The 12,230-nt window shown below is 32.9% G+C and overlaps 1 protein-coding gene across 1 annotated transcript in view; it reads left to right on the top strand.

Moving 5' to 3' along the window:
* VPS13A (vacuolar protein sorting 13 homolog A) overlaps positions 1 to 12,230 on the top strand; it is a 106,785-nt gene that overhangs the window by 79,887 nt on the left and 14,668 nt on the right. Inside the window, exons 58-68 of the mRNA XM_066339086.1 lie at positions 821 to 890; positions 1,497 to 1,602; positions 1,974 to 2,087; positions 3,347 to 3,492; positions 3,612 to 3,693; positions 4,290 to 4,403; positions 4,830 to 4,905; positions 5,007 to 5,170; positions 5,521 to 5,566; positions 5,834 to 5,957; positions 6,898 to 7,012. Coding sequence (XP_066195183.1) covers positions 821 to 890; positions 1,497 to 1,602; positions 1,974 to 2,087; positions 3,347 to 3,492; positions 3,612 to 3,693; positions 4,290 to 4,403; positions 4,830 to 4,905; positions 5,007 to 5,170; positions 5,521 to 5,566; positions 5,834 to 5,957; positions 6,898 to 7,012 — 1,157 coding nt within the window. The remainder of the gene's footprint in view (positions 1 to 820; positions 891 to 1,496; positions 1,603 to 1,973; positions 2,088 to 3,346; positions 3,493 to 3,611; positions 3,694 to 4,289; positions 4,404 to 4,829; positions 4,906 to 5,006; positions 5,171 to 5,520; positions 5,567 to 5,833; positions 5,958 to 6,897; positions 7,013 to 12,230) is intronic.

The following is a 12,230-nucleotide window of genomic DNA, read 5'->3' as shown; positions in this document are numbered from 1 at the left end:
TGTTGCACTGTTTCAGTGCTACATGCATTTGGAGTTTTGGGGCATGAGGATTCACTTGTCAACTTTAGTTTTCCACTATTTCTGTACTACTCTAGTGTCATGCAATGCATGACCTAGTAACCTATCTGAAGTAATCTTAACCAGTAAGAGAAGAAATGTGCCTAAGCTCAAAGTTATTAAGTGAGGCACCATTTTTAGACTCTCCAGATGGCAAAATACATTTTGTATGGTTTTTCAGTAGCTTTCTCCATTGCTTGGAGCATAGAGCTCAATGTCACTATAGTGTGTGATGAGCTGGAGTCTTTCATTAATTTTTTCACTCAAAAGTCACTTGGAAAACCTAAGTAATATTAAAGAGACTCTGAATTGAGACAAAGAATACTGCTTGCAATTTTGTTCAGAAGCTAGTAGGATGTCAGTTGTTCATTCTAAATCTGATTGGTTTTAAGCTACAGTGCATGAATCTGCAGAATTCTTTGTTTAGTTTACATTTTTGTATCAGCAATTGGGAAATCTTATTCCATGACTAAAGAAGTTATGTAAATCTAGTATATCAATATTAATTTGCTTTTAAATGAAAATGGTGCATTTTCAGTTAAATAGCATTTTGATATTCCATTTCATCCTTGTCTTCCTATTACTTTCTGTTCCTGCTCTTTTCCCTGTCTTAGTTGTTTGCCAGTCATATCCGTTATGTAATCCTGTTGTACAAGATTAAGAAAATCCTGAATGTATATGACATTTTCATAAAAAAGCTTACAAAGTTATGTATGTCATATAACAATCTGTGCTGATCTCTTTTTATTTGACAATTTCATAGCTCCAAAACCGTTTACTGATGTCAGTATTGTCATGAGAACTGCAGGACACTCACAAATGTCTCACATTAAGTAAGTATTTTGACATGTTTCATCTCTATTGCTCTTGGATATGTTTAATCAAGCTTTAAAATTAAAATTATTATAGAGGCAACCATAAGGAAAGGTAATTTTAACACAAACTCAATCTTGGAAACTAAGAGCATTTTAACACAGATGAAAGCTCAGTGTCGTTTATTATCCACATAACTGATGATTAACGCAAGGATTTTTAGATGACTTTTTAATCCTTATTTTTAGTCATCTTTATTTAGAAAAAAAAAATCTGTGTATAATGGTGCTATATACAGGATTAAATGCTGCTATGTGTTTAAAATCATTCTGGTGTTACTTGGAAATATGTTTATCTTACACCTAAGTGGGAAGCCTTCTTTTTACGAGCAATGGCAACTCCCTCAAAAAAATACAAAACAAATGAAAAAAGAAAGCCAACAACAAAAGACAAACATAGACACACAACCCCGCCCCCCCCCCCCCCAAAAAAACCAGTACTCACACTAAAAACACCCACCAATAGCACTGCCAGAGGTTGCATAAGTAGTCTAAATACCCTATACTAAGCTTTAAGTGTTACACGTTTTTGTAGAACACCTTAATTATTTTTTGTTTCATGTATAGGTATTTTAAGGTTCTGATTCAAGAGATGGATCTCAGATTAGATCTTGGCTTCCTGTATGCAGTTGGTGAATTCTTTACACAGACTGATGTGCCAAGTGACCAAGAGGTAGAAACCTTTTGTTGTTTGAAGACAAATATATTTTAGATTTGTAACTGTGTTCTACTTGTATTTTTTAAAAAATTAAAATTATTTTCTGTGTCCATACCAATTGTTACTTTCTGTGTGTCTGGGAATAATACAAAGCTATGAGGTTTTTAATTACTGTTGCCTAAGACAGATGGTAGACTCCTTCCTTTATGCTAATCTTGTATGACATGCAAAGAAGGCTTTAAACCTTATGGTACAGGGCAATGAGAGGAGTTTGTACGTAGGAGAGTACAAGCAGTATTAGTCAATGTATTGTATCTGTGACAAATGACTAGTAGTTTTATATACTCCAAATTTTGAAGAAATATCTTTTTCAAATGCGTTTACAGCTACAGCTCTTCAAAAAGGATGTTGAGTCTCTTCAAGAAGAACTAATGAGTGTGTCATCAATGGATACATCACAAATCAGCTTGTATGAATACTTCCATATCTCTCCAATTAAGGTATTCCTTTTTCACTTTCCAGACTGAGTTTGCTCTCTGAAAATTTTTTAGCTTGTGCAGGATAGTAGGCACTAGAAATAAAGATTAAAACAGGTGATTGATAAAAACCTGCCAGGGATGTATTTTTGTTGTTACCACTAACTTACTGTTGCATTCCTCTGACTTTATGAGTAATTTTTTTTCATTTTAATATTTAAGAACTCCTTGCAAAATGCTCTGGTTTGTGTGCACACTGAGTATCATGGATTGGAGAGACGTAATTGCTAAAAAACATACATCCACCATATGACACTAGTGTGTAGCTGACATTATTACAATTGTGATAGGACTTCATAGGCTCTATAACAGTGGTAGAGTGTCCAATCTATCTATGGGAAGTAGATGAAAGAACAATTTGAGTTTTACCTCTTTGCAGTATCTTATGAGATGCTGGAAATTATATTTGACAAGAAAAAATGCAGGGCGGAAATAGGATGGAACAAATGGGCTTGAGGTTTTAGTAAAGATTAGTCTTTAGTGGTTGTGGATTGAGTGACAATGATCCTGCAAGGTGAGCTGTGTATCACCAAAATGAGCTATAGTTAGGCTCTGCTGTAACATAATGAATGTTGCGTGATACGGTCTTCAGAGAATCAGAAACAGCATAACTTCCTTTAATCTGATTTTGAAAATTGCTGGGTAGATTTGTACCATTTCGTGCCACAAAAGCCATTTGAGCAATTTTCCTGATTGTTGTTCCGATTTCTTTGAAATAAACACTTTGGTTATTTCAGGTGTGCACAGGTAGAAATTTTCTTGTATGCATATTCCAGCAGTTATTTGGCATCTGCAAAACTTAGTAATTATTTGTTTTTAAGCTTTTATGTTGCGTTCTTGCTTGGCACTATGCTGTGTTATCATTTTCTGTATGCTTTGATTTCGGGTATAACTTAGAGAAACTAAATGTTTTAAAAATGAGTTAATAATCTAAATTATAGCTAAAAGAATCCAGAGACCTTCTCTGAAAACATAAGTAAGCAGTTTCAACTTCTTGTTTTCTTAAAGTATTTTAAATTCTTCACTCTGGCTTTAAGTGTTAATGGGCTTTTCTTGGCCTACATTGTGTATTTGTGTATTCTGTTACAAAGTCAGACTGGTTTCAGTCAGACTGGAAATGTCTTAACTCAATTTTTAAATCATCTAAAAGATTATTAATGCAGAAATACTGTGCATCTAACAACTAACCATGTTATTTCCCAATCCTGTTTTTTGTCCTTCAGTTACACTTGAGCTTTTCACTCAGTACGGGTGGAGAAGATAGTAACAAAGAAGAAAGAAAGAATGAATTGATACCATTTCAGTCCTTGAATCTCCTGCTGAAGAGTATAGGGGCCACCCTTACAGATGTACAAGATATTGTCTTTAAGTAGGTTAAAAATATGAATATAAAAATCACTCACCAAGATTATACCAATGTTACATATGTTAAGGTTTATTTTGCTCTGAATAGTAAGGATTTACTTTTTATTTCGTCTCTCTTTTTAGGTTGGCATTCTTTGAGCTCAGGTATCACTTCTGTACTACGCAGCAGCTCCAGTCAGCAGTTATAAGGCATTACTCAAAACAGGTGAGATTAAGAAAATGTCAATATTACAATAAATTTATATTTTGAAAGTGCTACTGCGCACTTTGATTCTATTAAACTAAATAAAACTACTTTCATCCTTTTATCTATGCACAAAGGCTAAATTAATGCATACAAAGTGATTACTCATTAATAGAATTTTATTGCCTTGTCAAATGGCATGGATAACAAAACAGCTTGCTGGAATAGATAGGGGAAGCAAACACGATGGAGCTCTGATAGAATCTGATTGGCGTTATAATACTTATGCATTTTCTTGGACATTAGTACTATATGTATCATGGTTCCCTCTTGGCTTTTGTGTACTGTTTAAAGTTCTGTCATGCCGTGGAAAGAATCCAACAAAAATACTTTTACATAAAAGAATAAGTCCTCTTCTATCCACCTATCATTAATAATAAGGACCGACTGATTTTCTTGTCTTTTTAGTAGAGCTACTTTTACTTTTCTGCACAATTTGGAGGTTTTCATATTGAACTCATGTTTCTTTCTCTGTTTTAATCTGAGATACTACACTTTTTACCTTTGTTTTAGTGTAATTTATGAAATATTTTCACTAATAATTATTTTCATTTTAGGCTATTAAACAGATGTATATTCTTATTCTTGGCCTTGATGTGTTGGGTAACCCATTTGGATTCATAAGAGGCTTGTCTGAAGGAGTAGAAGCTTTCTTCTATGAACCTTACCAGGTAAAATTGTCTGCTGCCCTTTTACAAGCAGATAGATATAGATTGTACTGAAAATCTGTATTGATACCTTTTTTTGTTTTAAATTTAGACTTAGAATTGAAAATACCTGGAAAACTCAAGTGATTAAAAAGGACAGAGAAGTCGATTTAACTTAACTGCCAAAAAGCCGTTTCTTACAGTTCATACCTTAAAATAAATCTTTCTATTCTCCTTAAAATAAGAGGACGTCAGGGAATTAATTCGTATTCTAAAATTGTCTGTCTTTCTGTCACAGGAGCTTTTCGGGGTGCTTTCACACTTTATCACTCAGTGTCATCCTGTTGTCTTCTTTGTTATATACAAATCCCAATAAAAATGTAAGATTTAAAAATACATAATGAGTACTATTCAAAGCTCATCATGAGTGCATCCTTTTTTTCCTCACAGGGAGCCATCCAGGGTCCTGAGGAATTTATAGAAGGAATGGCGCTAGGATTTAAAGCACTGGTAGGGGGAGCTGTTGGTAAGTTTCAGCGCCATGGTGGTATTTTGCATAATAGTAAACATTAGAGGTGAGTATTTGTAAGTCACACTGGGATTTTAATTCGGTTTGTATTCCAATAGGTGGATTAGCAGGAGCTGCCTCAAGAATCACAGGTGCTATGGCAAAAGGAGTAGCTGCAATAACTATGGATGAGGATTACCAGCAGAAAAGGAGAGAAGCCATGAATAAACAACCCACTGGTCTGAGAGAGGGTATCACACGTGGTGGAAAAGGACTAGTTTCTGTAAGGAGGAAAACAAAATTAATTAATTTTATGCAGACCAGAGTACCAGACAGTTGTTGGTTTTCAATCCTTTTTAGTTAGTATTTTGTTAGTTTCTTAATTGTAATTTTGGTTTTGCAGGATATAGCTACAACTGAGTGATAGTTTTATAGAGAAATTCAAGAGGGCAGAAAAGAAGGTAGAAACTGAAGCAGGTGCCTCTAATTCTATTAGCTTATACTGAATTTTAGAATATTCTCAACACAGGTACTTTGAGGCTATTCACCAATGAAGTAGAAAGAAAAATGTTAAAAAATGAAAAATACTATATGGAAGCATATTTGTAATGTCGTTTTTGTTTATCTTGGTAGGGTTTTGTCAGTGGCATAACAGGAATAGTTACAAAACCAATAAGAGGTAAGTTTGGTCTTGATGTGTTAAATGTTCACACAATGGTAAAGTCTCGATATTTGATGAGATGTTCTAAATCAGAGTTACAGAACTATTTGTCAAGATTTTATATTCCTGCAGACTTATAGTGTAAACATTGTTTACATTAACTTTGTGTGGTGACTACGTAGTTGTATATCAAATAAGATTTTTAATTAAATGGTAGTAAAACCTGTTAAGATTTTAGGAGAAGCTCTGTGGTTTATAATGATTTACTGCTTTTAATGCTTCTAGGAGCTCAGGAAGAAGGAGCAGCTGGTTTTTTCAAAGGTGTTGGAAAAGGCTTAGTGGGAGCAGTAGCTAGGCCTACTGGTGGAATCATAGATATGGCTAGCAGCACATTTCAAGGTATTAAAAAGTAAGTAAAATAAGTTTAAAAAAGATCATATGGCATAAAGGAGACAATGGTAATACTAGTAGTACCTTGTGTCTTTGTATAATTTCTATGTTACTTCTATAATAAAGAGGTGGCTCCTTAACAAAATACACACTTGATATAATTTAAAAACCACAGACACAAATCTCAGGTATTGCTGAAAAAGCATTACTAGCATTACATCTAGCATTACTGAAAAAGCTAACATAAATAGCTCCGCTATCAGACTTCCTTCAACTGATGATTTTTAACTTTTGCCCCAAATAAGCGGGAATAAAAGGATTTCTCAGATGCATTCAAAGTTACTTTATATATTATTGCTACTTTATGAGATTAGTTCCAAGACCACTAGATTATGCCAGTCTCAGAACTACGTTAAGACTACATTTAAATACTGTGATAGTCTTTAATAAATTCATTGCTGAGGAATATCTCACACTGTTATGTGCGATGAAGGAGGAGACAGTGTTTTAAAGAGGCATTTAGTAACTTTAAATTGTTCAGTGGCCCTGTTCTTAGTGAGTTGGATCACTTCTGCTTACATAAGAATGCAAATCTTTTTTGTTTTCCTGTTTAAGTTCTTTAGCTGAGAAATGCAAGAAAAATATCAGAGTGAAAGTTCTATATGGTACAGTTATCTTTACTTTTGAGGTTTTGAAGTGCAGTAGTGGGACACTAATGAAGTATTCTCAGGCATGTGATGCTCTGTGCCTTCAAATTTGATAATAGTGATACTTAGAAAAATTTCTGAGTCTATTGCTGTTTCATATAATGTTTGTTACTATGCAAAAGTGCGTATATAGACAACAATAGTTGTACGAGTACTTTAATTTAATTTGTATAGAAAATAACTTAGTTCCTTAGCTAAATAGTATAGTTGAGTATAAATGTTGACAGTATCTTAAGTTTTTTGCCTTTTCAGGGTTGCAGATTCATCAGAAGATGTGATAAGCCTGCGCCCACCTCGCTTCTTTGGTGAAGATGGAGTTATTAGACCTTACAGATTAAGAGATGGAACTGGAAGTCAAATGTTACAGGTGAAGAAAATGAAAGATGAATTTTTGACAAACATTTAAACTCATCTTACTTAGAAATAAATACTTTAGAATTTCCCACTTCTTAAATTCCCATTCACTTCTTATCTAGTAACTCAGTAGTCAAGAAGTTTAATTTAAGTTCTTAGGTGTGTAACGACATTGGGGATTTGACTGCTGTGATGCAACTTTTGAGGAAGACACCATAGAATAAATCAGCATATTTATAAAAGTTTATGCACAGAGCATTCTGAAAAAAGAAGGAGGTTTATATGTGAAAATGAAAAGTTTTATGCCTTTTTTTTGTGAAAAGTGTTGATAAATACACATCTTTTTTTTCAGTAATTTTATAATACATAGCTTAAACAGTGACTTTTAAGTCTCAATTTTATGCAAAAAAGCATTTTAAAGACACTTAGAAGTACTTGTATTTATGTCATACTGAAGCCATTGAAAGAAAATAAACAGTTCTGAAGTGGAATACTGTTCACAGGAAGTATATGTTGAACAACACTTACTTTTTAACGATTCATCTGCCATTTAAGCAAATTTGACTCAAAAAATTCCCCTCAGAAAGGCAAATAATTTCAGTTGTGACACAGTCAGCTTACTGAGTTTCTGTTTTTCCCTTTTGTTAGAAATAAAACTTCTTTCTAGAAATGTTCAACCATAACAAATAAAGTAGTAATTAGTGATGGCATAAATTTAAACAGAGTTTAAAAAATACACATGGAAGGATTCACAGTGTGCCATGAAAATGTCATACCAGAGTAACTTTTGTGGAGAAGTAAATAAGAATAAAGTGGCCTTTGGAGAGCATTTTATGACTAATTTTGATTAATGCCACAGCTGTTTGTTCCATGTTGAGTTCCACTCTTTTTCTCCTGCATTTCATTAGTTTGTCATTCATTTTCTGGTAGAACAGGATTGATCTGTTGGGGGCACTTTAGCTATGTTCATTGTTCCATTCACTGGTGATGTAAAATAACTTTGATAAAAAATAGTATACCTGTGCCTCTTTTGTAATGAGATGCCTTTAACCTGTGCTGTCTGATTTCTAACTGGTGTCATAAAGCAGTATTGCCTTAACTAACCTCTACTCTCTGGTAGCTAGAAGCGACTTCTGATGAACAGTATAAACTTGTTACTAATCTTAATCCTCTTTTTGTTAAAAAAATAAATTTTAAAACATCTCCTTTTCTGTTCTAAAAAAAATTGAAAAATTTCTAGAACAAATGCTAGTGAACAGTCAGCTCTAATGAGCTGACTTTACATTGCTTTTGCTTCTTGAATTTGTATGTTTTTGTATTTTGCAGTTTTTTTCTGAGAAACCTTTACAAAAATCTGCCATGTAACATGTAATTCTAATTTTTTTGTGTTGCATGGCTGACTAAAGTATCTTCCATTATCCAACTTAAAAACCACTAAGGTGTGGTCTTGTGAAATGCTTTAGATATTTTGTGGTGGGAGCCACCACTTGTAAATAGCTAAGACTGAAGAATTGTTAGCTTCATAGCAGTTTTTGCTGTTGATGATTCTGAGGCATAATTACTCTTGAAGAAATGCTTTCAAAGCTCCAAGCAGAGTGGACAGATCTTTCTGTAGACAGTCAAATCAGAAAACAGAGATTTACTTTTTTTTCCCCTGACATTAAATTCTGCAATAGGATCTTTGGTGTCCTAATTTAACCCTTAGGTATGTTTTTGGTTCTTAATGTTTGCAGTTCTAGAGCTGTTATTTTTTTTTTTTTTGTATGAGACTCAGTGTATTGCATGTCCACTATTTGAAAGAGTTTGAATAAAATAATATTTTTTATGGATAAAAAGATTCCTTTTCCCTTTTGCTATGCTTCTTTGCATACAGGTCTGGTGACTGGTCCCGCTCTGGTCACTGTATTGAAACTTTTTATCAGATTACAGGATTAGGTTGGAATAAAACTTATTTTAGTGATTTAGAGATTGTATATGCTGATCCAAAGAAATAGGATATAGGTTGTTTTGTGTGCCCACACTGTGCCCTAAACTTAGGATGTCACTTCAGAATTTCTTTGTTTTCTGTGTTTTAATTTTGCTTTAATGAACAAACTTGCCAGGCAAACTAGTATTTTTTAACTAATACTTCTGTTTTCTTCTTCCCTTACCATGCTTTCAGAAAAGGCAGGCCTACAAAGAGTGGACTATGGCTCACAGTAGTAGTGATGATGATGACAGTTAGGATAATGTGGATTGTAACAGATACACATGGCCTCTGTCACATTCTTTTGACCTTTAAGTTTTAAATGACGCTGCTATAATTCCCGCTGAGAAGTCGGGGTTTTGTGATACTAAATTCTTACTTTTTAAACTGTGAAAAAAAAAAATGTGGGGATAATAAACTGTATGGTGATGAGTGCTAGGCAAACATGCAAATAATATAATAAAGGCAGTCTTACCGAGAAAACCAGACATTAGGTAAAATAGTATTGAATATGAAGAAAGAAGAAATACCTTAACTTAGAGCTTATTTCCAGATGTATTTTTATCAGCTGTGTTTAATGTTTTTGCATTTATATAAGCATTTAGCGGGGTTTATTTACTATTGCTTTAAATGTGCTTAGTAAAACTTTACTGATTTGTACAGTCCTTATTTGTGTTAAAATGCTGTTTGACTGTTTTATTCAATTACTATTTCAAAAGTATTTTGTCTGCTTTTCTTCTTAACAATAAACATGTCTAAAGTATATCTAAAATGGATTTATCTGTTCTGTTCCAACATTGTTTCTCATGTTTCCTGGAACTAGATAGTGTAAGAACACTAAATGGCTTATAAAGGTATTTAATAGATAAAATGCATACATTTTTCAAGAAGTATTATCATAAACTTTTAATTTTTCATTTATTGTTTGCTTTACCATATTTTTTATACTTACTTTGTGTATTTTTAGTATCCTTAAGCATATGAAATAACAGTTTCTTTTGTTTTTTATTTTGACTATAAATTATTTGTTTCATAAATCAATGTTTTTGTTTTCATAGCAACAAAAAAAGTTTAAATTCCACCCCAGAACTAAACTCCATGTAAAAACCACAGAAAGATAAAAAAATACAATTACTTCTTCAAGATGCTGTGTAATAAAACATACATAATGTGAGAAGTATTTAGGTTTTTATTTACCTAGATATGGGGGGTGTGGGAAAGGTGTCAACGCTGATCGACTACAATTTAATATTGTAAAGTCTACCAAATACCTTTACAAGTTACTGGCTTCTTAAAAAAATATATTTATTTTGTATTCACTGAAATGCTCTTACAATTTTCTCTTTTTTGTTTTTGTGGTTTGTTAGTAAGTTCAGATTTTTGTATTGCACTTTAAAGGTATCTTGTAAGAGATAATTCTGTACCAGTAAGTATGAGGCAAATTAATTCTTCTGCCACCATCTGAACAGTCAGCATTGTTCTAAAACAATAAGAACTTCTGAAATGTTTGCATACTTAATGAGGTAATGTTATCATTGTCCGTTGGCTCCCATTTATCAAATTTTGGGGGGAGAACCATTAAAAATGTTTAAAATGTTATTCTGGCACTGTGCATTCAAAAACTGCTGTATAGGGTGATCTGTTGGCCAATTACCTTTTGTCTTTAATATCACAGAGAAAAAGAGGGACAAACTAAATTTGGGAAATGGTTGTGGCTGAAATTGCTGATGCTTATGATTGCTACAGGTCATGTGTTGCTATTTGTTTTGTAATGCTGTCTTCTCAGAAGGATGCCTTGCAGAAACAGATGAAAGGCTGTATTGCAGTATATTACTGCCTGAAACATTGTGGGAGGGATTTTGAATGTTTCAGGTACAAATGGATCTCCCTTATTTCTTTGAAGAACATAAGAAATACTTTTGCTCTTCAGTTCTGAAAAAAGACATATGATATCAAAACGTTGAGGAAATTGTTAGGTATAAAATAATGGAGAGGTTACTGTGACATTTAATTAACTTTACTGGCTTTTGAAAATTTGGAATAATGTTACTTAACATTATCTTTTTACTTTGCAGTCTTTTACTGCAATTTATTTTTTTATCCTATAAAATTATTTTTCTTTTGTGATGACCAGTCTTACTAGAAAATGCGTGTGAATTTTATGAGAAAAACATATTTCTTCTTCATTCTAAAACAGCTTTAGAAATATCATTATTTTGTGACCAAAAATTGACCTAAATTTTTTTTTTTAACTTAAAATCCTAAACATTTATGCAGAACATGTAGGTAAAATTGAATGGTTGTATTTCTGGGTCAGATACTGCTAATTCAAATTACACTGCAGTATAACTGAAAATAATTTGTTTTTTTACTTGCTAGATTAAAAGGTTGTAGAATGTTAACTAAAACAAAAAAAGAATCCAAACAGAACTAACAAAATTTTCCAGCTGAAGTTGGCAAATACGATTATGTGCCCTAGAATATTTTGTCTCTTTGGTGGAGTATAATTCTATTTTTCTATTTTTGAAGATTTTGTATTAATAGAAAATACAGTAATTTTGTATAAGATTTTACTTGTTTTTTTCTTGAGTCTAGGCTTCTCTGAATATACATGGAAAAAGAAATAAGTTTGATCCCTGGATATGGGAATTTGGGATAACAAAAAAATTTTACCAGCTGGGATATTAGTACTTAATTTCTCTTTAGGTCATAGGACAAAAAGCTGTGAAAACTAGTTGCAGAAACTCATGTTCTTTCAGGATAGAAAAAAATCCCCAGAACTAAAACAAAGCCCCCTAAACATTTGGAGATTAGTTTCTTTAGGGATTTAAAGTAACTTAGCAAAAAAAGAGACCATATTTTCAAAGTTTTTTTTTTTCTTCAGTTTAAAGCACTTTAACAGTTAAACTTTTGACTTCATAATTACCCAATCCCATCCCTTTTTAACTGCTGAATTGAATTTGAAGTCCATTACTGTACCTGAAAACTCCAGGTCTAAGTGACCTCCTTTTGTCTCAGATTGGTAGATTTTGTGCTGTTGACAAATTTACAATGCAGCTTTCCCCAGGAGTTCAGTTTTACTCTTTTAGTGACTTGTATAATTTCTTCCTTGCTGAGGTGAATAACTGGATGTGCTATTTACCTTTCATGTTATCCAGTACATACATTTTGTTCAGGCTTCCGTGGTGGTCTGGTTTTCTCAAGATGCTCTGAAGACATAGGTCAGTGCCAGGGGATACTTTAGACAGTTTCAGAGATCATTTAA

This window comes from Sylvia atricapilla, chromosome Z (genome assembly GCF_009819655.1).
Source record: "Sylvia atricapilla isolate bSylAtr1 chromosome Z, bSylAtr1.pri, whole genome shotgun sequence".
Taxonomy (NCBI): Eukaryota; Metazoa; Chordata; class Aves; order Passeriformes; family Sylviidae; genus Sylvia; species Sylvia atricapilla.
Note: the sequence above shows the minus strand (reverse complement) of the source record. Positions and strands in the feature narration are given on the sequence as shown.